The sequence below is a fragment of the Leucopleurus acutus genome (assembly GCF_964270905.1).
Source record: "Leucopleurus acutus genome assembly, chromosome: 20".
Lineage (NCBI taxonomy): Eukaryota > Metazoa > Chordata > Mammalia > Artiodactyla > Delphinidae > Leucopleurus > Leucopleurus acutus.
The window spans coordinates 18,542,745-18,569,249 of record NC_139162.1 but is presented as its reverse complement, the minus strand read 5'-3'; the positions used below and the strand labels follow the sequence as shown (position 1 = coordinate 18,569,249).

The 26,505-nt window shown below is 38.5% G+C and overlaps 1 protein-coding gene across 2 annotated transcripts in view; it reads left to right on the top strand.

Annotated features, from left to right (window-relative positions):
- Positions 1–26,505, top strand: part of NFATC3 (nuclear factor of activated T cells 3) — a 131,246-nt gene that overhangs the window by 42,654 nt on the left and 62,087 nt on the right. For both annotated transcript variants that reach the window (XM_082862882.1, XM_082862883.1), the window contains exons 2-3: positions 2,057–3,191; positions 5,085–5,247. In XM_082862882.1, coding sequence (XP_082719008.1) covers positions 2,057–3,191; positions 5,085–5,247 — 1,298 coding nt within the window. The remainder of the gene's footprint in view (positions 1–2,056; positions 3,192–5,084; positions 5,248–26,505) is intronic.

Here is a 26,505-nt window from a genome sequence, read left to right as displayed (position 1 = left end):
GGGCTCGAACCTGTGTCCCCTGCACTGGCAGGCAGATTCTTAACCACTGTGCCACCAGTGAAGTCCTTGTTGTTTATTTTTAATAGCTTTTCCCTTCAGCTTTTTTTTCCTTTTTTTTCAATAAACTTATTCATTTGTTTTTATTTTTGGCTGTCTTGGGGTCTTCGTTGCTGCGCGTGGGCTTTCTCTAGTTGCAGCGAGCGGGAGCTACTCTTCGTTGCAGTACGCGGGCTTCTCATTGCGGTGGTTTCTCTTGTGGAGCACGGGCTCCAGGCAGGCGGGCTTCAGTAGTTGTGGCATGCGGGCTCAGTAGCTGTGGCGCACAGGCTTAGTTGCTCCGCGGCATGTGGGAATTTCCCGGACCAGGGCTTGAACCCGTGTCCCCTGCATTGGCAGGCGGATTCCACTGCGCCACCAGGGAAGCCCCCTTCAGCTTTTTATCTAAGTCACAGATGGGTTTTCTTCTTTGGAGTTCGGATTTCCTTCTTCTCTTGATTCAGTAAGTGGGTTGAGAGAGTGGAGTAAGTGGTATACTTAGAAAGGTGTTTCAATTTATTAGGAAATATTTCAGAATTAAAAAAATAAGGTATGTATTGGGTTCTTGCTAAATATTAGTCATTGTGTTAGGTTGCTTGCCTTAAAATGGTCCCGTGCATTTCAGGTAATACTCTACTCACAGCCTTCCAGTTTTATAGAAAAAAGTGCCTCAGAAAACTGAGGTTCAGGCAGGTTAAGTAACTTGTTCATGTTCACACAGTGGTGGGAAGGCAGAGCCAGGGTTTAAACCTAGGGGGTTTTGTTTTGTTGTTTTAATATATGTAAGAACTCTTTACTGAGTATGTTCACTAACCACAGAACATCTTAAAAGCTCCCAAATCTAGGACTTATGGAGGTAGTTAAATTGTAGGATGCTGGCTAATGATGACACCAAGAGTCTAAAGACATGTGTTTGTTATTTTCCACTGGTACTTATGTAATTAAATAATGTGATCTACTTGAGTACTTTTGAGAAGAGGCTACAGATTTGTGCTTCTCTTTGTTGTATCTATGAACAGTTTTGTCTTTGGTTTCCCAGTGATGATCTCTGGAAAAAGTGAAGGTGTTCAACCAACACCTTGTATGAGGGGTTAGTACTACTTCTGCCTCTGTGAAAATGGAAAATAATTGCTCCTTCCTAAAAGTGAAGTTGCAAAAATACCCTTATTGCTGCAGGTGCTCTCAGTAGGTAATTTGGCAGGACTTGTTTAGTGTTAAATACTCTAGCAAGGGGTACATTTTAAAAGTTCTGCCCTTATGAGGATTACTTTAACAATTAATCAATAGTTAAAAGCCCTGTTGAGTTATTTTCTAGTTGAGGTGAAGGATCCAGTGGGGTCATGTGTCTTTTGTAACCTGGTTTGCCATGACCAAAGATATGAATTCTTGATGGTGTGACTGTGAAGGGAAGAACTCTTTCTGTTCATAATAAACATTTCTTGAATTTTATTGCAAGGAAACTGAGGCCTTGGAGAGGTTAAAATATGTGACTAAGCTCACAACTAATGGCAGAGGTAGGCTAGTGTCTAGGTCTCCTGAATATCAGTCTGTAATACTTTGCATTAATAAACTAGTGTGTATAATTATAATTAAAAACCTTTCAGAGACTCTGCTTTATCCTTTACTCCATTTTAACCTGCAGACCCCAGATGAGGCTGAATTTATATGATCATATCATTACATAATTCTGTGAGTATTTTTTAGAATTATGGATATGATTATTTCTTTTATAAAAGCATTTATTGTTTTCAGATTCTTATTTTGGAAAATACGGAAATACAGAAAAAGAGAAAAAATTAAATATGTGATAATTATGTATATCTGTAGAAATAATCAGATGCATTAAAACACACACACACATACACCACTCTTCAGTGGAGCTAATGTACATTTTATGTCCCACTTTCTTCCTCTCAAGATTATTATTATTTACGTTCTCATCTAGTAATTTATACATCTAAGATTTCTAATTTCTTGTTTTGTTAATTTTTTTCTTTTTTGCTCCCCCCAACCCCCATAGATCTTGAGCCAGATGATTGTGCATCCATTTACATCTTTAATGTAGATCCACCTCCATCTACTTTAAACTCACCACTTTGCTTACCACATCATGGATTACCGTCTCACTCTTCTGTTTTGTCATCATCGTTTCAGCTCCAAGGTCACAAAAACTATGAAGGAACTTGTGAAATTCCTGAATCTAAATACAGCCCATTAGGTGGTCCCAAACCCTTTGAGTGCCCAAGTATTCAAATTACATCCATCTCTCCTAACTGTCATCAAGAAATTGATACTCATGAAGATGACCTACACATAAATGACCCAGAAAGGGAATATTTGGAAAGGCCTTCTAGAGATCATCTCTATCTTCCTCTTGAGCCATCCTACCGGGAGTCTTCCCTTAGTCCTAGTCCTGCCAGCAGCATCTCTTCTAGGAGCTGGTTCTCAGATGCGTCTTCTTGTGAATCTCTTTCACATATTTATGATGATGTGGATTCAGAGTTGAATGAAGCTGCTGCCCGATTTACTCTCGGATCCCCTCTGACTTCTCCTGGTGGCTCCCCAGGAGGCTGCCCTGGAGAAGAGTCCTGGAATCAACAGTATGGACTTGGACACTCCTTGTCACCTAGGCAATCTCCTTGCCACTCTCCTAGATCTAGTGTCACTGATGAGAATTGGCTGAGCCCCAGGCCAGCCTCAGGACCCTCATCAAGGCCTACTTCCCCTTGTGGGAAACGGCGGCACTCTAGTGCTGAGGTTTGTTATGCTGGGTCCCTTTCGCCTCATCACTCACCTGTTCCTTCTCCTGGTCACTCCCCCAGGGGAAGTGTAACAGAAGATACCTGGCTCAATGCTTCTGTCCAGGGTGGATCAGGCCTTGGCCCTGCACTTTTTCCATTTCAGTACTGTGTAGAGACTGATATTCCTCTGAAAACAAGGAAGACTTCTGAAGATCAAGCTACCGTACTACCAGGAAAATTAGAGCTCTGTTCAGATGACCAAGGGAATCTTTCGCCATCCCGGGAAACTTCAATAGATGATGGCCTTGGATCTCAGTATCCTTTAAAGAAAGATTCATCTGGTGACCAATTTCTTTCAGTTCCTTCACCCTTTACCTGGAGCAAACCAAAGCCTGGTCACACCCCTATATTTCGGTGAGTTGATGGAAATAGATGATGGTCTTTTTTCATGTTTATGTGTTATTGGTGGCATGTAACTACATTATCTATATAGAATTATTTGACCGTTTTTCTTCCTCCTTTTTTTTTCTTCAATTTCTTGCAGACAAAGTCCACATTTATTTTCCTTTTAGTCTTAAAAGTGTCTTTAGATAGGCTAAAGTTATAATTTTCAAAGTGTATAATGAATTGCAGATAATAGCAAATTAATTACATTTAAGAATCCCTAGAAGGAATTTTCTTATCCACAAAAGCTTCTTGTAAAAGATTGATTATAGTATAAATTAAATTACTAATAAAACCACTTGGGGGGCTTCCCTGGTGGCGCAGTGGTTGGGAGTCCGCCTGCCGATGCAGGGGACACGGGTTCGTGCCCCGGTCTGGGAGGATCCCACATGCCGCGGAGTGGCTGGCCCCGTGAGCCATGGCCGCTGAGCCTGCGCGTCCGGAGCCTGTGCTCCGCGGCGGGAGAGGCCACAGCAGTGAGAGGCCCGCGTACCGCAAAAAAAAAAAAAAACCACTTGGGAATAGGCTTTTTATATTTTTAAGAACTCAATATACAAGTGAAATTTGCTTTTTATATTTGTAGCAAGTGGTTTTTCCCATAATTTTTTTTGTCTTTTTACTTTATAAGTTTGTGATTTTTTTGTTGTTGTAGAGGAATTTTTAAATTTTATATATTCAGGTTTGTCTTTTCCTTCACGGCTTTTGGATTTTATGTTATATTTGAAAGCCTACCCCACTCTAAAGTAACTACAAATAAAAAAATCTAACTTTCACGAGTTTCTAACAAAATTTTTATGTATAATTTTTATAATATATGTACATAACATATGTAGTATTTGTATTTATAAATTTTATATATATATATATATTTTTTTTTTTTTTTGAATCGTGAGTCCGGCTAAGGACTGGAGTAAAGACTATTGTAATGACTTTATTTTCTAAGTGGCTTATCAGTTACCACAATGCCATTTATAGAATCAATCTAGTCTATAATTGATTAGAAAAGACAACTTACCATGTATTAAATCCCCACATGGAGTTGGGTCTGTTTACTTTTTTTAAAAATGTTTTTTTGTTGGTATGAATGTTTATTTCTGGACCTAGATCTTTAGAAAAATATAATGTGGAATTATGGTATTGAAGATTCCTTTGAGCCCATCACTTTGCATCTGAAAATTATCTTAATCTTTTTAGGGGTTTGCTTGAACAAGTGCAGAAACTCGCTGAGAGTTGATGAAGTTGAGTTGTTGCTTCAGACTAATAAAAATTAATACCTTTGAGCTTCAGAGTAGCTGGTAAAGCTAGGCTGAGGACATTCAAGGAAGTAATGAAATGATTTAGGAATTTACTGTAGGCATGATAGCATTTCAAAGGTAGAAGAGACCTTTAAAGTCCCATTTCACCAATCATTAAGAAGATATTACTTTCTAATACAAATCATTCTAGGTTTGGGTCCATTAATATTTGACCTGTGGACGTAGAAGTTGTTTCTTTTCTAATGCCATATTTTCAATGCTAATATATCTAAATGAACCTCTCCCCTTTAAGCTGTTTAAATTTTGATTGTTTTTGTAATTATATACACATATTTGAGACAGTTTATGAAATGTTAGAATTTATCCTTTTAAAAAATATATATACGAAACTAAAAAGTAGATAAAATTGATTTTATTCTTCAGGTTAAAGAATTATTTCTTAAACACCCACCATATCCAGTGTTATAACTTATTAAGTGATGTTTTTTTTTTTTTTTTGAATACTTTGCTTCAATGATCATGGGAAGAAATGTTGGTGCAAGTAATTTGAATCATTGCTTGACAATACTAGCGTGGTGAAATGCATCTTTGTGTGTTTTGTTTATAGCACGTCTTCATTACCTCCACTAGACTGGCCTTTACCAACTCATTTTGGACAATATGAACTGAAAATAGAAGTGCAACCTAAAACTCATCATCGAGCCCATTATGAAACTGAAGGTAGCCGAGGAGCAGTGAAAGCATCTACTGGGGGACATCCTGTTGTGAAGGTATGAGATTTTGGGGATGTTTCTGCAGATACCATACATCTGTTAATGATATGGTCTATTCAGTCAGGTACTGCTGAGCCCGAAGAGAGAAAATTTTCAAACCTAGAAAGCTTACATTGAGGTTTTGTGTCCTTGTTGATAGCACTTCCGCATTGAGGTGTTTTTTTTTTTGCTAGGCTAAAAGATATTCTTCCTGGACTGACTCTCCAGCTGGTGAAACTCTGGGGAAAGATTATAATGGTCAAATAGTTGTTTTTCTGATCTAAAAAAAAATTGTGTTATGTTTATAAGTACAATACATGCTTGTTTAAAGTCCAAATAATACAGAAAAGTAGAAAGAATAAAGCAATAAAATACCTAAAATCTAACCCCCTCAGAAATAAGCAGTTGTTAACATTTGATTAACATTCCAGATAATTCTCTATGTGTATGTTTAGTGGAAGACTAGATGGATGACTAGAAAAATGCATGGACTTTTTTTAAGGATAGGATTATGTTGAACATCTTTGTAATTAATTTTTATTTGAATTTATTAGAAAATAAAACTAAAGTGAAATTATTATAATTATATAATATTCGAGTGTATAAAATATAATATGTAAGTTTTGACTCATAAGAATTGAATATTGGGCTTCCCTGGTGGCGCAGTGGTTGAGAGTCTGCCTGCCAATGCAGGGGACATGGGTTCGAGCCCTGGTCTGGGAAGATCCCACATGCTGCGGAGCAACTAGGCCCGTGAGAGGCCCGCGCACCGCGATGAAGAGTGGCCCCCGCTCGCCGCAACTAGAGAAAGCCCTCGCACAGAAACGAAGACCCAACACAGCCAAAAATAAATAAAATTATTTTTTTTAAAAAAAGAATTGAATATTAACCTTAATTTTACTTGAATGAAACATTTAAAAAATGAAACAGAAATAAAACTATATGGGGGCTTCCCTGGTGGCTCAGTGGTTGAGAGTCCGCCTGCCAATGCAGGGGACACAGGTTCGTGCCCTGGTCCGGGAAGATCCCACATGCCGTGGAGCGGCTAGGCCCGTGAGCCATGGCCGCTGAGCCTGTGCGTCCGGAGCCTGTGCTCAGCAACAGGAGAGGCCACAATAGTGAGAGGCCTACGTACACTACCCTCTACCTCCTGAATTTTGATGCTTATATTATTCTTCCTTTCAGATCTATAGACATCTCCCTGCCTCATGTCCCACCACTCCTGTTATTTAGCTTAGTCCTATATGTGTTGATAGTTGGATTCAGTGATTACTACTAATTCTTTTTTATTTTTTCTTTTTCAAGTGTTTTTGTTTGTTTAAGGAGGGCTTTGGATTCTATATTCCTTGCATTCTTTCATGATTGAGAATGTTTATTTGTTGCCTTTATATACTCAAACATCAGAATGGCTATGTGTAATAATCTTGATACTCATTTTTTTCTCTCAGTACTTGTCTTATGGCATTGGGTATTGTAGTGGAGAAATTAATTATATCTGAAGTAAATTTGAGCTAATACAGTTTATGGGCTATCATTTCCTATATCAGCCGTGCTTTGTGATTTATTGTCATTATCTAAACATGTTTTATAGTTCTTGACAAACAAACCTTTACATTTTAGGTGGGTTTTAAAATGACTTGTAGCAAGAAATGTCATTTCTAGAAAAAGAGATCAGATTTGTGGTTACCAGAGGCAGGGGGTTGGTGGGGGGACTGGATGAGGGTAGTCAAAAGGTAGAAACTTCCAGTTATAAGATAAATAAGTAGTGGGGATGTAATGTACAACATGGTGAATGTAGTTAACACTGTTGTATGGTATATTTGAAAGTTGCTAAGAGAGTAGTTCTCATCACAAGAAAACCCCCTCCCCCATATAACTGTATGAAGTCATGGATGTTAATTAAATTTATCATGGTAATCAGTTTGCAGTATGTGTAAATCAAGTAATTATGCTGTATACCTTAAATTTACAGTGCTGTATGTCAATTATAGCTCAATAAAACAAAGAAAAAAAGGTCAGGAAAACTCAACATAGGAATTTTACCCTTTGTTATCAGAGTTACAGTTTGCTCTTAATGACAGCTTAATTTAGGAGAAGGTTTCTTTGCTTCATTTCTTGTATCTTTTTTTCTTTTCTTTTTCAGAAATTTTAAAAATTTATTTTAAAATGTTTGTTATTTATTTATTTTATTTTATTTATTTACTTTTGGCTGCGTTGTGGCCTAGTTGCAGCACGCAGGATCTTCGTTGAGGCATGCAGGATCATTTGTTGTGGCATGCGGGCTCTTCATGGCTTCTCTAGCTGTGGCATGTGGGTTTTCTCTTCTCTAAGTGTAATTTTTTTTTTTTTTTTTTTGCGGTACACGGGCCTCTCACTGTTGTGGCCTCTCCTGTTGCGGAGCACAGGCTCCGGACGCGCAGGCCCAGCAGCCATGGCCCACGGGCCCAGCCGCTCCACGGCATGTGGGATCCTCCCGGACCGGGGCACGAACCTGTGTCCCCTGCATCGGCAGGCGGACTCTCAACCACTGCGCCACCAGGGAAGCCCGGGTTTTCTCTTCTCTAGTTGTGACGCTCAGGCTGCAGGGCGCTTCGGCTCTGTAGTTGTCGTGCGCAGGTTCCAGAGCTCGTGGGCCCTGTAGTTTGCTGCACACGGGCTATAGTTGAGGAGCGCGAGCTCAGTAGTTGTGGCATGCGGGCTTAGTTGCCCCACGACATGTGGAATCTTAGTTCCCTGACCAGGGATCGAACCCGAGTACCCTGCATTGTAAGGTGGATTCTTTACCCCTGGACTACCAGGGAAGCCCGCCCCCCCCACCTTTGTTTATAAATGGCTGCACCGAGCAGCTTGTGAGGTCTTAGTTCCCGTACCAGGGATTGAACCCAGGCTCTGGCAGTGAAAGCGCAGAGTCCTAACCACTGGGACTGCCAGGGAATTCCCCATTTCTTATATCTTTGCCTTTTGAAAGAAGTTATTTACAAGTGCTTAAATGAACAAAATCTTTTGGGAGTACAACTGATTTGTTTCCACAGTATTCCTTTAATTAAAAACTGATTCCCTGCCAAAAAAAATCGGGGCTGGGACGGGGGAATTCCCTGGCAGTCTGGTGGTTAGGACTCGGATCCTTCCACTGCCAGGGCTCCCTGCTTAAAGGGAGACTAACACTTTGAATATTATCAGTGTTCTATATTCTCCTTGTGAGTGACTTATTTTTTTTTCTAACTTGTTTCTTTAGAAATTATATCATTCATTATACTTGAAATTACTTAACCAGAGTATGTCTGGAGGTTGATGTTTCTTTTTCAGTCTTCCCCACTACCTATGATGCTCCCTTTCAAATTGAGATTCTTCCTTCCTGCAAGAAAAATTTTCTACATTATGTATCTATATATTTCCTGTTCTATATGTTTTGTCTTTACTTCAGAGGCTCCAGTTACTATTCACATGTTGACTTCTTTGTCAGTCCTCCATATCTATGTTCTTTTCTCGGGATACTTTAATGTATTTTTTTTTTTTTTTAGTAAACCTATTTATCTATCTATCTATCTATCTATTTATTTATTTATTTATGGCTGCATTGGGTCTTCGTTGCTGCCCGTGGGCTTTCTCTAGTTGCGGCACGTGGGGGATGCTCTTTGTTGCGGTGCGCAGGCTTCTTATTGCGGTGGCTTCTCTTGTGGAGCACGGGCTCTATGCATGCGGGCTTCTGTAGTTGTGGCTTGCGGGCTCTAGAACACAGGCTCAGTAGTTGTGGCCCACGGGCTTAGTTGCTCCGCGGCATGTGGAATCTTCCCAGACCAGGGCTCGAACCTGTGTCCCCTGCATTGGCAGGCGGATTCTTTTTTTTTTTTTTGCTGTACACGGGCCTTTCACTGTTGTGGCCTCTCCCGTTGCGAGCACAGACTCCGGATGCGCAGGATCAGTGGCCATGGCTCACGGGCCCAGCTGCTCTGCGGCATGTGGGATCTTCCCAGACCGGGGCACGAACCCGTGTCCCCTGCATCGGCAGGCGGACTCTCAACCACTGAGCCACCAGGGAAGCCCGGCAGGCGGATTCTTAACCACTGCGCCACCAGGGAAGCCCCCTGCGACTGTGTTTTGTGTTTTGAATTTTAAATTGGTTCCTTGGCTCCACTTACCACTCATTTGATATTTTATCATTATATTTGGTCTCATGATTTATTGAATTTATATTCTTGAATCTTTTAGTGTGGAGCATTCACCAGCAGTCAATTTCTGTGTTCTGTTTCCTGTGTGTGTGTGTTGAGGGGAGGTTTTGTTTTCATTTTTATTGTATTTTCAACTGTCTTTTGCATAATTTCCTACTTTTTTCCTTAAATAAAAACAAAAACAAACCATGTATATTATGGTTGCCTAATTGCCTTGTCTTTTCCTCCCATTTTGTTTGAGAGCTTTGGTCTATAGCCTGAGGCGATTGGGGTAAAGAGGTAGAGAATTAGTTTAGGATAGGCCTTGTTGGGTTTGGCTCAAGAAAGTGAACAATATCATGTATGTGACCCACTCCCAGTATGTTAGTATGTATCATATTTTCATGAGCTTTGCTTGTTCCTCTTGTACCACACAGAGTTCTGGAAGATGTAAGCACTTCTGACCTTTTTTGCCTCTGCCAAAGGCCCTGGAGCAGAATGCAGGATCTTTTCTTCGTGAGGCAGAGTTTTTCCTTGACTTGCCTCAGAGTTGCCTACTTAGAACTTTGATCTACTTTGCTACAAATTAGTTAGCATTCTCTGCTATTTTATCTTCCCACTTTATTACTTTTATTCCATTAATTTACTCTTTAATTTTATTTGCTCACTTTTCCTATTACCGTTCCTGGTGAGTGAAGGTATGGATTGGTTAGCAGCTCTGCCACACTGCATTAGAGTCTTCTGTTTCACAGTCCTCACCACCCCCTTGCCCTTTTGAAGTTTATAGCTCAAAGTTGTTCTTTGTTTGGTTATTACTGGTAGATTTTTGGCTGTTTCCTACCCCCCACACATATACATTTTGTTTATTTTGTTAGGTATTAGGGGAAGAAGATTGTGATACTACTTCATTTCATTGTCTTTATCCAGAAGTTCTTTTTCTTTTTCTAATATCAAGAGGAAAATAAGCATTATATGATGAGAGCAGGTCATGCCAAATTGAAAAAGAAACATTCCTGATTGTACATACTCTACCACACTTGCAGAGCTGTATGCTTTGTATGGAACACTCTATTTGTGCATGCCCACTTCTGAGACCACATTTTTTCCACCAGCAGAGGTGGCCCCTCTCCAGGAACTAAGAAGAATATGTGTAAGATTTCTACACTATTCTGAGAATTTTTTTTTAATTTAATTTTTTTTTTTTTAAACAGCAGGTCCTTGTTAGTCATCAGTTTTATACACATCAGTGTATACATGTCAATCCCAATCGCCCAATTCATTCACCACCACCACCACCCCACCACCACTTCCCCCCTTGGTGTCCATACGTTTGTTCTCTACATCTGTGTCTCAATTTCTGCCCTGCAAACTGGTTCATCTGTACCATTTTTCTAGGTTCCACATATATGCGTTAATATACAATATTTGTTTTTCTCATTCTGACTTACTTCACTCTGTATGAGAGTCTCTAGATCCATCCACGTCTCAACAAATGACCCAATTTTGTTCCTTTTTATGGCTGAGTAATATTCCATTGTATATATGTACCACATCTGCTTTATCCATTCGTCTGTTGATGGGCATTTAGGTTGCTTCCATGTCCTAGCTATTGTAAATAGTGCTGCAATGAACATTGGGGTGCATGCGTCTTTTTGAATTATGGTTTTCTCTGGGTATATGCCCAGTAGTGGGATTGCTGGGTCATATGGTAATTCTATTTTTAGTTTTTTAAGGAACCTCCATACTCTTCTCCATAGTGGCTGTATCAATTTACATTTCCACCAACAGTGCAAGAGGGTTCCCTTTTCTCCACACCCTCTCCAGCATTTGTTGTTTGTAGATTTTCTGATGATGCCCATTCTAACTGGTGTGAGGTGATACCTCATTGTAGTTTTGATTTGCATTTCTCTAATAATTAGTGATGTTGAGCAGCATTTCATGTGCTTCTTGGCCATCTGTATGTCTTCTTTGGAGAAATGTCTATTTAGGTCTTCTGCCCATTTTTGGATTGGGTTGTTTGTTTTTTTAATATTGAGCTGCATGAGCTATTTATATATTTTGGAAATTAATTCTTTGTCCGTTGATTCATTTTCAAATATTTTCTCCCATTCTGAGGGTTGTCTTTTTGTCTTGTTTATGGTTTCCTTTGCTGTGCAAAAGCTTTTAAGTTTCATTAGGTCCCATTTGCTTATTTTTGTTTTTATTTCCATTACTCTAAGAGGTGGATCAAAAAAGACCTTGCTGTGATTTATATCAAAGAGTGTTGTTCCTATGTTTTCCTCTAAGAGTTTTATAGTGTCTGGTCTTACATTTAGGTCTCGAATCCATATTGAGTTTATTTTTGTGTGTGGTGTTAGGCAGTGTTCTAATTTCATTCTTTTACATGTAGCTGTCCAGTTTTCCCAGCACCACTTATTGAAGAGACTGTCTTTTCTCTATTGTATATCCTTGCCTCCTTTGTCATAGATTAGTTGACCATAGGTGCATGGGTTTATCTCTGGGCTTTCTATCTTGTTCCATTGATCTGTGTTTCTGTTTTTGTGCCAGCACCCTATTGTCTTCATTACTGTAGCTTTGTAGTATAGTCTGAAGTCAGGGAGTCTGAGTCCTCCCACTCTGTCTTTTTCCCTCAAGACTGCTTTGTCTATTCGGGGTCTTTGTGTTTCCATACAAATTTTAAGATTTTTTGTTCTAGTTCCGTAAAAAATGCCATTGGTAATTTGATAGGGATTGCATTGAATCTGTAGATTGCTTTGGGTAGTATAGTCATTTTCACAATATTGATTCTTCCAATCCAAGAACATGGTATATCTCTCCATCTGTTGATATCATCTTTAATTTCTTTCATCAGTTTCTTATAGTTTTCTGCATACAGGTCTTTTGTCTCCCTAGGTAGGTTTATTCCTAGGTATTTTATTCTTTTTGTTGCAGTGGTAAATGGGAGTGTTTCCTTAATTTCTCTTTCAAATTTTTCATCATTAGTGTATAGGAATGCAAGAGATTTCTGTGCATTAATTTTGTGTCCTGCAACTTTACCGAATTCATTGATTAGCTCTAGTAGTTTTCTGGTAGCATCTTTAGGATTCTGTATGTATAGTATCATGTCATCTGCAAACAGTGACAGTTTTACTTCTTCTTTTCCAATCTGTATTCCTTTTATTTCTTTTTCTTCTCTGATTGCCGTGGCTAGAACTTCCAAAATTGTGCTGAATAATAGTGGTGAGAGTGGACATCCTTGTCTTGTTCCTGATCTTAGAGGAAGTGCTTTCAGTTTTTCACCATTGAGAATGATGTTTGCTGTGGGTTTGTCGTATATGGCCTTTATTATGTTGAGGTAGGTTCCCTCTTTGCCTGCTTTCTGGAGAGTTTTTATCATAAATGGGTGTTGAATTTTGTCAAAAGCTTTTTTCTGCATCTATTGAGATGATCATATGGTTTTTATTCTTCAGTTTGTTAATATGGTGTATCGCATTGATTGCTTAACGTATATTGAAGAATCCTTGCATCCCTGGGATAAATCCCACTTGATCATGGTGTATGATCCTTTTAATGTGTTGTTGGATTCTGTTTGCTAGTATTTTGTTGAGGATTTTTGCATCTATATTCATCAGTGATACTGGTCTGTAATTTTCTTTTTTTGTAGTATCTTTGTCTGGTTTTGATAGCAGGGTGATGGTGGCCTCATAGAATGAGTTTGGGAGTGTTCCTTCCTCTGCAATTCTTTGGAAGAGTTTGAGAAGGATGAGTGTTAGCTCTTCTATAAATGTTTGATAGAATTCACCTGTGAGTCCATCTGGTCCTGGACTTTTGTTTGTTGGAAGATTTTTCATCACAGTTTCAATTTCATTACTTGTGATTCGTCTGTTCATATTTTCTATTTCTTCCTGGTTCAGTCTTGGAAGGTTATACCTTTCTAAGAATTTGTCTATTTCTTCCAGGTTGTCCATTTTATTGGCATAGAGTTGCTTGTAGTAGTCTCTTAGGATGCTTTGTATTTCTGCAGTGTCTGTTGTAACTTCTCCTTTTTCTTATCTAATTTTATTGATTTGAGTCCTCTCCCTCTTTTTCTTGATGGGTCTGGCTAATGGTGTATCAATTTTGTTTATCTTCTCAAAGAACCAGCTTTTCGTTTTATTGATCTTTGCTATTGTTTTCTTTGTTTCTATTTCATTTATTTCTGCTCTGATCTTTATGATTTCTTTCCTTCTGCTAACTTTGGGTTTTGTTTGTTCTTCTTTCTCCAGTTCCTGTAGGTGTAAGGTTAGATTGTTTATTTGAGATTTTTCTTGTTTCTTGAGGTAGGTTTGTATAGCTATAAACTTCCCTCTTAGAACTGCTTTTGCTGCATCCCATAGGTTTTGGATCATCGTGTTTTCATTGTAATTTGTCTCTAGGTATTTTTTGATTTCTTCAGTGATCTCTTGGTTATTTAGTAACGTATTGTTTAGCCTCCATGTGTTTGTGTTTTTTTACGTTTTTTTCCCTGTAATTCATTTCTAATCTCATAGCGTTGTGGTCAGAAAAGATGCTTGATATGATTTCAATTTTCTTAAATTTACTGAGGCTTGATTTGTGACCCAAGATGTGATCTATCCTGGAGAATGTTCTGTGCACACTTGAGAAGAAAGTGTAATCTGCTGTTTTTGGATGGAATGTCCTATAAGTATCAGTGAAATCTATGTGGTCTATTGTGTCATTTAAAGCTTGTTTCTTTATTTATTTTCATTTTGTATGATCTGTACATTGGTGTAAGTGAGGTGTTAAAGTCTGCCACTATTATTGTGTTACTGTCGATTTCCTCTTTTATAGCTTTTAGCAGTTGCCTTATGTATTGAGGTGCCTCTGTGTTGAGTGCATTATATTTATAATTGTTATATCTTCTTGGATTGATCCCTTCATCATTATGTAGTGTCCTTCCTTGTCTCTTGTAACATTCTTCATTTTAAAGTCTGTTTTATCTGATATGAGTATTGCTACTCCGGCTTTCCTTTGATTTCCATTTGCATAGAATATCTTTTTCCATCCCCTCACTTTCAGTCTGAATGTGTCCCTAGGTCTGAAGTGGATCTCTTGTAGACAGCATATAGATGGGTCTTGTTTTTGTATCCATTCAGCAAGCCTGTGTCTTTTGGTTGGAGCATTTAATCCATTCACGTTGAAGGTAATTATTGATATGTATGTTCCTATGACCATTTTCTTAATTGTTTTGGGTTTGTTTTTGTAGGTCCTTTTCTTCTCTTGTGTTTCCCACTTAGAGAAGTTCCTTCACCATTAGTTGTAGAGCTGTTTTGGTGGTGCTGAATTCTGTTATCTTTTGCTTGTCTGTAAAGCTTTTGATTTCTCCATCAAATCTGAATGAGATCCTTGCTGGGTAGAGTAATCTTGGTTGTAGGTTCTTCCCTTGCATCACTTTAAGTATAACATGTCATTCCCTTCTGGCTTGTAGAGTTTCTGCTGAGAAATCAGCTGTTAACCATATGGGAGTTTCCTTATATGTTATTTGTCATTTTTCCCTTGCTGCTTTCAATAATTTTTCTTTGTCTTTAATTTTTGCCAAATTGATTACTATGTGTCTCAGCGTGTTTCTCCTTGTGTTTATCCTGTATGAGACCCTCTGTGCTTCCTGAACTTGGGTGGCTATTTCCTTTCCCATGTTAGGGAAGTTTTTGAGTATAATCTCTTCAGATATTTTCTCTGGTCCTTTCTCTTTCTGTCCTCCTTCTGGGACCCCTGTAATGCAAATGTTGCGTTTAATGTTGTCCCAGAGGTCTCTTAGGCTGTCTTCATATTTTTTCATTCTTTTCTTTATTCTGTTGCACAGTAATGAATTCCACCATTCCGTCTTCCAGGTCACTTATCCATTCTTCTGCCTCAGTTATTCTGCTATTGATTCCTTCTAGTGTAGTTTTCATTTCAGTTATTGTATTGTTCATCTCTGTTTGTTTGTTCTTTAATTCTTCTAGGTTTTTGTTAAACATTTCTTGCATCTTCTCGATCTTTGCCTCCATTCTTTTTCCGAGGTCCTGGATCATCTTCACTATCATTATTCTGAAATCTTTTTCTGGAAGGTTGCCTATCTCTACTTCATTTATTTGTTTTTCTGGGGTTTTATCTTGTTCCTTCATCTGGTACATAGCCCTCTGCCTTTTCTTCTTGTCTATCTTTCTGTGAATGTGGTTTTTGTTCCACAGGCTGCAGGATTGTAGTTCTTCTTGCTTCTGCTGTCTGCCCTCTGGTGGATGAGGCTATCTAAGCGGCTTGTGTAAGTTTCCTGATGGTAGGGACTGGATGTTCTGAGAATTTTTTAATATTCAGAAAGAGAAAGAGGATGACACCAATTGCCATTCCAGACCAATCTGACCATTACACATAAGAGTGGTGTGCTTGGTTCTCAAGCCTGGGAAAAATGCCTTGATTTTTTTCTGTATGTGCAGACTTTTAAAAAATGTTTTACTGCTGTATGGGAATGCATCATTAAAGTAAACAAATATTAACATGTGTAGCTCAATGAATTTTTCATACACACACAGACACACGCACACACATACTCACACACACGTAAAACTACAAACAGGTTAAGGTATAGAATGTTTTAAGCACCCCAGAAGACTCCCTTGTGCCCTTCCCAGTTTATATCTTCCAACCAAAGGTAACTGTGCTTCTGACCATTTATTATCATTGATTAGTTTTTTTATTCATGAGTTGCTAATAAATGGACTCATACAAAGTGTTCTGTTTTCTGTCTAGCTTCATTTAACACATGAGCATGAAATTCATCCAGTTTGGGTTTTTTTGTAGTTTGAAAAAAATTGCTGTATAATATTCCATCATATGAATTTACTACAATTTCTTTATCTGTCGTTCTGTTCATTGACACTTGGTTTGTATCGAGTTTTCAAATATCATGAGTAAAGCTGCTGTATGCTTTTTTTTACACATATCTTTTGATGGACGAAGCATTCACATGTTTTTGGTATATGTTTATATGTCTCAGAGTGGAATTGCTGGTTTTTCAAAGGAGCTGTACCAGTATTTACTCCTGACCAGCCATATATGAAAGTTCCAGTTACTCTACATCCTCACCAATAATACCAGCACTTGGTTCTTGTCTTTTAAGTTTAACCATTCTGACAGGGATGTGGAGGTATCACACTGGTTTTAAATTGTTGTTTCTTTCTTTCTTTTTTTTTAAATTGTTGTTTCTTGATAACCAGTGATGTTGAACATCTTTTCATATGTTTATCAGACACTTGGCTGTCCTTTTTGTGAAGTGTCTGTTCACATCTCTTGACCAATTTTTAAATTGTCTCTTTTTCTTACTGATTTGTAGGAGTTTTTAATATTTGGATATAAGTCCTTTGTCAGATATGTGTATGGCAAATGACATTTCTTTTCCTAGTCTGTTGCTTGCTTTTTCACTTTCTTAATTGTGTCTTTTGATAAATGGAAGTTTTTAATTTTAATGAAGTCCAAATTATCAGTCTTGTTTTCCATGGAAAGTGCTTTCATACCTTTTCAAGAATCTTTGCTTGCTCCAAGGTTATGAAGATAGTTTCCTGTGTTTTATTCTGGAAGCTTTATTACTTTACCTTTTACATATAGGTCTGTGATCTATGTCAAATTAATTTTTGTATATGAATTAAAGGTAAAGATTAAGATACATTTTGTTTTCTTATGGATAGAAGTTGATCCAGTACCATTATTGAAAAGCCCATCATTTTTCTACTCTACGACATTGGTGCCTTTGTCATAAATCAGGTGACCAGCCATATATCTGTGGCTCTCTTCCCTAACTCTTCATTCTGTGCCATTGGACTATTTGTTCTGTCTTAGTACCATTACTACATTGCATTAATTACAATTTCTTTATAGTAAATCTTGGTATTTGATAGTGTGGGTCTTTTTTTAGGATTGTATTGGTTATTCTAGGTCCTTTGCATTTCTGTATGAATTTTAGAGTCAGCTTGTCAATCTCTACCCACCACACCCCCAAAATTAAAAAAAAAAAAAAAACCTGCTGGGATTTTGATTAAGATTACCCAATGGTTAGTACTTAGCGCTTTCACTGCAGAGGGCCTGGGTTCAGTCCCTGGTCAAGGAACTAAGATCCCACGAGCCTCACGGCGGTGGCCCAAAAAAAAAAAAAAAGATTACCTAATAGTTTTGTAGTTAAAATCATACATTTAGGCCTTTTCTCCATTTGAGTTAATTTTTGTATATGGTGTTAGGTAAGGGTCCAGCTTTATTCTTTTGCATGTAGTTATCCAGTTTCCTCAGCATCATTTGTTGAAAAGACTCTCCTGTCCTCATTGAATAGTCTTAACATTGTTGTTAAATATCATCCCTGGCAGTCCAGTGGTTAGGACTTGGCACTTGCACTGCCAGGGCCCAGGTTCAATCCCTGATCAGGGAACTAAGATCCCTGTGTGGTACAGTCAAAAAGTAAAGAAAACAAAACAAAAACCTTTGACCATATGTGCAAGCGTTTATTTCTAGGCTCTCTATTCTGTCCCATTGGTCTCTGTGTCTGTCTTTGTACTAGTTCCACAGTGTTTTGATTGCGGTAGCTTTGTAGTAAGCTTTGAAATTTGAAAGCGTGGGTCTTCAGTTTTGTTCTTTGTTTTTGAAGATTGTCTTGGCTATTCAGTGTCCCTTGAGATTCCATATGACTTTTAGGATGGATTTTTCTATTCTGCAAAAAATGTCTTTGAGATTTTTATGCAGACTGCATTGAATCTGTAGATTGCTTTAGGTAGTATTGACATGTTAACAATAATAAATCTTCCAATCAAAGAACATGGGATGTTTTTCCATTTATTCATGTCTTCTTTAATTTTTTTCAGCAATGTTGTATAGTTTTCATTGTGTGAAACTTTAACCTCTTTGATTGAGTTAATTCCTAGGTATTTTATTCTTTTTGATGCTATTGTAAATGGAATTGTTTTCATAATTTCCTTTTCAGGTTGTTCACTGTTTGTGTATAGAAATGCAACTGATTTTCATGTGTTGACTTTGTGTCCTGCTACTTTGTTGAATTCATTTATTATCTCTAGCAGTTTTTGTTTTTGTTCTGGTAGAATCATTAGGGTTTCCTTTGTTTTTAAAATTAATTAATTAATTAATTTTTAGCTGTGTTGGGTCTTCGTTGCTGTGTACGGGCTTTCTCTAGTTGTGGTGAGCGGGGGCTACTCTTCGTCGTGGTGCGTGGGCTTCTCATTGTTGTGGCTTTCTCTTGTTGTGGAGCATGGGCTCTGGTGCACAGACTTCAGTAGTTGTGGCACGTGGGCTCAGTAGTTGTGGCTTGGGGGCTCTAGAGCTCAGGCTCAGTAGTTGTGGCGCACGGGCTTAGCTGCTCCACAGCATGTGGGATCTTCCCGGGCCAGGGCTCGAACTTGTGTCCCTTACATTGGTAGGCAGATTTTTAACCACTGTGCCACCAGGGAAGCCCAGGGTTTTCTATATATAAGATTATATCATCTAAGAACAGATAATTTTGCTTCTTCCTTTCCAATTTAGATACCTTTTATTTCTTTTTCTTGCCTAATTGCTCTGGCTAGAACTTCCAGTACTGTGTTGAAAAGAAGTGATGAAAGCAAGCATCATTACTTGTTCCTGATCGTAGAGGAAAAACTTTCAGTCTTTTACCTTTGAGTATGATGTTTACTGTGGGGCTTCCTTCCTCCCTCCCTCCCTTCTTCTTTTCCTTCCTCCCTCCCTCCTTCACCAGGTCTTAGTTGTGGCACATGGGGTCTTCATTGCCTCATGTTTTTAGTTGTGGCATGTGGACTTCTTAGTTGTGCATGCGAACTCTTAGTTGTGGCATGCATGTGGGATCTAATTCCTCGACCAGAGATTGAACCTGAGCCCCCTGCATTGGGAGCATGGAGTCTTACCCACTGGACCACCAGGGAAGTCCCAAATGGGTTTTTCATATATGGCTTTTATTATTTTGAGATATTTTCCTTCTATTCCTACCTTATTGAGTGTTTTTATCATGAAAGGGTATTGAATTTTGCCGAATGCCTTTTCTGAACCAGTTGAGATGATCATGTGATTTTTTTTCCCCTTCATTCTGTTAATGTGGTTTATTACATTGATTGATATTCATGTGTTGAACCATTCTTGCATTCTGGGAATAAATCCCACTTGGTCATGGTGTATAATTCTTCAAATATGCTGCAGAATTTGGTTTGCCAGTATTTTGTTGAGGATTTTTCATCAGTGCTCATAAGGGATATTGGTCTGTAGTTTTCTTGTATTGTCTTCGTCTGGCTTTGGTATCAGGGTAATGCTGACTCCATGGAATGAGTTAGGAAGTGTTCCCTCCTCTTCAATTTATTTGAAGGTTTGAAGAAGATCGGTATTAGTTCTTATTTAAATGTTCGGTTGAATTCACTGGGTCCAGGGCTTTGCTTTGTCAGGAAATTTTTTTTTTTTTGGCTGTATTGGGTCTTCGTTTCTGCGCGCAGGCTTTCTTTAGTTGCAGCGAGTGGGGGCTACTCTTTGGTGTGGTGCGTGGGCTTCTCATTGTGGTGGCTTCCCTTGTTGCGGAGCACGGGCTCTAGGCACCAGGGCTCAGTAGTTGTGGCACACGGGCTTAGTTGCTCCAAAGCATGTGGGATCCTCCCGGACCAGGGCTCAAACCCATGTCCCCGTATTGGCAGGCATATTCTTAACCACTGTGCCACGACGGAAGCCCCTGTGAGGAGATTTCTAATTACCGGTTCCATCTTCTTACTAGTTAAAGGAATATTCAGATTGTCTGTTTCTTTGTGGTTTAGTTTTAAGGGTTTGTGTTTCTAGGAATTTGTCCACTTCATGTAGGTTATCCAGTTTGCTGGTATGCAGTTGTTCATAGTACTCTCTTATAATCCTTTCTTTAAAATAATTAATTAATTAATTTTATTTTTTTGGCTGCGTTGGGTCTTCGTTGTGCGTGGGCTTTCTCTAGTTGCAGTGAGCGTGGGCTTCTCATTGCAGTGGCTTCTCTTGTTTCAGAGCCCGGGCTCTAGGTGCACGGGCTTCAGTAGTTGGGCTTGCGGGCTCTAGAGCTCAGGCTTAGTAGTTGTGGTGCACAGGCTTAATTGCTCTGCGGCACATGGGATCCTCCCAGACCAGGGCTGGAACCTGTGTCCCCTGCATTGGCAGGCAAATTCTTAACCACTGCGCCACCAGGGAAGCCCTAATCCTTTTTATTTCTGTAGAATTGATAGTGTTGTTTCTAATTTTAGTAATTCAAGTATTTTCTCCTTTTTTCTTAGTCTGTTGAGCTAAAAGTTTGTCAATTTTGATCTTTTTAAAGAACCAACTTTTGGTTTCATTGATTTTTCTCTATTTTTCTGTTTCCTGTTTCATTTACCTCTGCTCTAATCTTTATTACTTTCTTCTGCTGGCTTTAGGTTTAGTTTGTTCTTTTTCTAGTTCCTTAAGTTGTAAAGTTTTGTTCACAACTAGAAATCAGATTCTCCCCCTTCCACAGGGCTTGCTCTTTTTTGTTTTTTGATTGTCGTAAGCTGGTTTTTTTTGTTGTTGTTGTTGTTGTTTTTTGCCAGGGATCAGCCTGAGGTATAAACTTAAGGTCTTCTCTGGTCTTTTTTGAGCCTTTCCCTGGGCATGGGTGATTATTTTCTAATTTTCCCCAGATATTCAGTTGTTTTTTAAATATCCTAGTCTTTAATATGTGGCTTTTAGATGGGGAAAAAGAAAAATGAGGTGCGGGTGTCACTACTTTAAATCCCCTGGGGGACTTGCCTTGTGGCACAGTGGTTAAGAATCCACCTGCCAGTGCAGGGGACACGGGTTCAATCCCTGGTCTGGGGTGATCCTACATGCTGTGGAGCAACTAAGCCCATGTGCCACAACTCCTGAAGCCCGTGTGCCTAGAGCCCATGCTCCACAACAAGAGAAGCCACTGCAATGAGAAACCCACGCACCACAACAAAGAGTAGCCCCTGCTCACCACAACCAGAGAAAGCCCGTGTGCAGCAACGAGGACCAAACGCAGCCAAAAATAAATTAAAAAATAAATTAAAAAAAAAAAAACTGAACCATACAGCCAGTGTCTACTTCTTCCTTGTATTTTCTGTAATCTGATGAATTTATAGATGGAGAGTACAAAGTAGAAACTGAATGTCCTTTTATTATCAAATTGGGCTGATAGATGAAAAATATATATAATCTTATTTCTTTTTATAGTTCATGGTTAGGGACTGTAGAATTATAGAGCACTGTTAAGAAACTTCTTCCAACTTCCTAGGGGGTTTTTTGGGTTTTACATACTCCACAGTGTTTTTGTGTGGTGGGGGTAAAAAACTTCTGTAGTGCCTTAATATACAAGCACAATAGAGAAATAGATGCAGTTTAAATTATTTTTAATTTTTTTTAACATCTTTATTGGAGTATAATTGCTTTACAATGGTGTGTTAGTTTCTGCTGTATAACAAAGTGAATCAGCTATACATACACATATATCCCCATATCCCCTCCGTCTTGCATCTCCCTCCCACACTCCCTATCCCACCCATCTAGGTGGTCACAAAGCACCGAGCTGATCTCCCTGTGCTATGCAGCTGCTTCCCACTAGCTATCTGTTTTACATTTGGTAGTGTGTATATATATCCATGCCACTCTCTCACTTCGTCCCAGCTTACCCTTCCCCCTCCCCGTGTCCTCAAGTCCAAGTCCATTCTCTATGTCTGTGGCGCTATATATACCTGACCTGCCCCTAGGTTCTTCAGAACCTTTTTTTTTTTTTTTTTTTAGATTCCATATATATATGTTAGCATACGGTATTTGTTTTTCTCTTTCTGACTTACTTCACTCTGTATGACAGACTCTAGGTCCATCCACCTCACTACAAATAACTCAGTTTCGTTTCTTTTTATGGCTGAGTAATATTCCATTGTATATATGTGCCACATCTTCTTTATCCATTCATCTGTCGATGGACACTTAAGTTGCTTCCATGTCCTGGCTATTGTAAATAGAGTGATGCAGTTTAATTTAAAATGAAACTACCTTGTTTACTTGTCAGGAAATTAATCTTTAATAAAGTTAACATAGTGTAAATGAGTACTTAATCAGATTATTTTTCTTATCCAAATTAGGAAAATTGTCTGTTTAATTAAAGTCAATAACTTTTATTGGAGTTCTCTAATGAAAATACACATTTTCAGTCCTAGGATTCAAAGAGACTTTTGCAGGTCTTAACTTTCTGAATTTTGTTTTAGATGGTTTAACATAGTATAGAGTCTCCATATCTTTTAGAATAATGTTTAGGTTGTAGAACAAATAATTTTAAAAGAATTTAGTTTAATGTTGACATTTATCCAAAAAATGCTAGACACCAACATGCTCTTAAATTGCCTAATTTAGTGACATTTTGCATATTTGTTCTGTTGCTAATTGCAAAAATTGATTTTTTTTGTAGTTCTTTGTAGTTTACAAAATGTTTTCTCAGAGTTTATATTTAATATTTGTTAAAGTTTTTTGAAAAGGGCAAGGCAAGTACATTGTACAGATGATTTAAGATTACACTTAATGTAATTGGTAGAGATCTTAAACCCAGGTCTTTTGACTCTGCTGTTCCACTTTCATTGTACCATGCTGCCTCTTATAGTTATCTTATAATTTCATGTGCTTTTCATTTTATAAAGTACTTTCACATTATCTCTTTTAATTCTCTGAATAAGCTTTTTTAGAAATCCTGGTGTTTGATTTAAAGACAAGTGCTGTTTCTACAACGTTTGGAGCTCCTAATAAAAATCTTGGACCTTGTTTACCATTATTTTAGTTTAAGCTCTTTTAGATTAATTGTGGTAGGCTAACTACTATGACTAATAATCTCTAGTTCTTGTTGGTTTGTGACAGAAAAGTTTATTTTCTTTTGTATTGTCACTCTTGAATACAAGGTCTGTCTATTTTTTGATACAATCATGTTCAGCACACAGCCTCCATGGTCCCTGGGAAAAGGGAAGAAAGTATAGGAAAGGCACATAAGATACATGAACCTGGAAATTATTACCAATTATTACTACTCACTGTCCAGGAGTAATCACTTGCAAATGAGTGGCCCTACTCATTTGCAAGAGGACTAGGAAAGGTATACTATACAGTTCTATACGTAAATCTTTGGTGGTCAGCTTGTCTTCTCGTCCACATTTGCTATACGGTGTTGGTCTTTAAGTACATTTAGGAGTCAATACTAGTAGCTCAATGACTGGTATGGGCTCTACAGTCATACTGCTTGGGTTTGAATCCTGAGCTGTACTGTATCTTTGGCCAAGCAGTTTAACTTTTCTAGACCTTTTATTGAATCATTCATTGCTTAGTTTATTCATTCACCTATCCTTTCACTCATTCAATAAATATTTTTTGATTGCTCACTACATTATAGGCAATATTTTAGATGCTGGGGATCCAGAGATAAATAAAAGACAGAAAAGGTCCCTGCCCTTATGGGTACAGAGACAATAGCAGAGACAATAAGCAAATAAACAAAATAATATTAGAATGTATTAAGGGCTATATTGGAAATTAGAATATGATGTGATAGAGGTTAATTATGGAGGGAACTACCTCCAATTCCTTTTTTGTAGAATGAGAATAATATCACCTACCTAAGAGCTGATGTGGGGATGAAATGAAACATTGCATGTAAAGAACATAGTAAATGTTCAGTAAATATTATTTGCTATTATTACTTAGGCTTCTTTTAGCAGCTTGATCAATGTTCTGTGAACCCTGATGGAGAAAATGCAGCAGAATAAGATATCTACATTGGCATCTTAGAATTCATCTGGGTTGATTGCTGTCATTTTAAAGAGCTGTGTTTGCATTCCATTGGCCAGTGTTGTATCAAAATGAAAAGAGAAAGCACTTAAGCACAAGTTCTAGAAATCTTTCTGATACTCCCCAAAGGAGGATTTCAGATGTTCTCAATATAATTATATGGTGAGAGCCAAGAAGTTTCTGAAGTATATATTTCTTGAAATTTTAAAAACTCAAACTATGAAGCTGTTGAAAAATACCACCTACTTTCTAGCCAACTAATAAACTAACTTTTTCTTTTATTCAAAGTAAATAATCTTATTCATTAATATGGTCTGCAAATATGTAATACACTCAGGGTAGTTTGTTACTGTAGCTGGGGATTCAAGAGGGGGAGTGGAATCAGACATGTTTCCTACTCTCATGAAATTTCTAGTTCAGTGAAGTTTGCAAACAAGATAATAACAAAAGTATGATAAAGCCCTAATGGGGGAAATTCAGATCTCTCTGAGAGCAAATAGGGACCTAAAACCCAGATGAAGGGGTTGAATCAGGCACTGCTTATTTGAGTGAAGTTCCTAGCTAATTAATAAACATTAGCCAGGGAAAAGCTAAATACTAAGGAAGTGAAAGTATTAAGCAGAGGAGAGGGTTTAGAGCTACACTGTCCAATTCAGCAGCCACTAACCACATTTAAATTTAAAGCAACTAAAATTAAAAATTCAGTTCTTCACTTGCATTAACAACACTTCAAGGCTTGGTAGCCAATGTGGGTAATGGTTACATTGCCTTTGTTTTTTTTTTTTTTTTGCGGTACACGGGCCTCTCACTGTTGTCGCCTCTCCCGTTGCGGAGCGCAGGCTCCGGACGCGCAGGCTCAGCGGCCACGGCTCACGGGCCCAGCTGCTCCGCAGCATGTGGGATCTTCCCGGACCGGGGCATGAACCCGTGTCCCCTGCATCAGCAGGCAGACTCTCAACCACTGTGCCACCAGGGAAGCCCTACATTGCCTTTTGAACAAATGATGCTGTAGCAATTGGACATCCATAGACAAGAAAATAAACCTTAACCTAAACTTCACACCTTACACAACAATTGATATGACATGGATCATGGGGTTTTTTTTACAATGCAGATATAGAATATTTTCATCATTGCAGAGAGTTCTGTTGAGCAGTGCTGATTTAGAAGGCTCTGAGACCAAAGGAAATACGGCATGTTAATGAATTACAAGAAATATACAACAGTAGAATTTGATTTCATTTGTCCAAAAAGTATTAGTATTTTAGGAATTATCAGAAACATTTTATTCTCATTTTTCAAAATGTGAAAATCATTTGAAATTACATCAAATTTTAATTTAGCATAGGTAATGGCAACTGTATTTAAATAAAAAATATACTGTTTATAGACCAAGATGAATATTCTTTAAGAGCTTTTACATTGTCCTTTTTTTTTTTTTGCGGTACGCGGGCCTCTCACTGTTGTGGCCTGTCCCGTTGCGAAGCACAGGCTCTGGACGCGCAGGCTCAGCGGCCATGGCTCACGGGCCTAGCCGCTCCACAGCATGTGGGATCTTCCTGGACCGGGGTACGAACCTGTGTCCCCTGCATCGGCAGGTGGGCTCTCAACCACTGCGCCACCAGGGAAGCCCTACATTGTCTTTTTAACGAATGGTGCTGTAGCAGTTGGACATCTTTAAGCAAATAAAACCACCTTAACCTAAACCTCACATCTTATACAAAAATTAATTCAAAATGGATTGTGAAATTAAATGTGAATTGTAAAACCATAAAACTTTTAGAAGAAAGCATAGGAGAAAATCTTCAGGACCTCAAGCTATGAGAAAAGTTCTCGGGCATGATAACCAAAAGCATGATACTAGAAGAAAAAAATAGATAAATTGGACTTCATCAAAATTAAAAACTTTAGCCCTGTGAAAGATCCTATTAAGAGGACGGAGGACTTCCCTGGTGGTCCAGTGGTTGGGACTCCACACTCCCAATGCAGGGGGTACTGGTTCAATCCCAGGTTGAGGAACTAAGATTCCACATGCTGTACAGCATGGCAAAAAAAATATAAAAGGATGGCAAAGACAGGCTAAGACAGGAAGAAAACATTTGCAAACCACATATCTGACAAAGATCTTGTATCTAGAATATGTAAAGAACTTTGAAAACTCAACAGTAAAAAAGCAATTCAGGGGGTTTCCCTGGTGGCGCAGTGGTTGGGAGTCCGCCTGCCAGTGCAGGGGACGCGGCTTTGAGCCCTGGTCCAGGAAGATCCCACATGCCGCAGAGCAACTGGGCCCGTGACCCACAACTACTGAGCCTGTGCTCTAGAGCAACAAGAGAAGCCA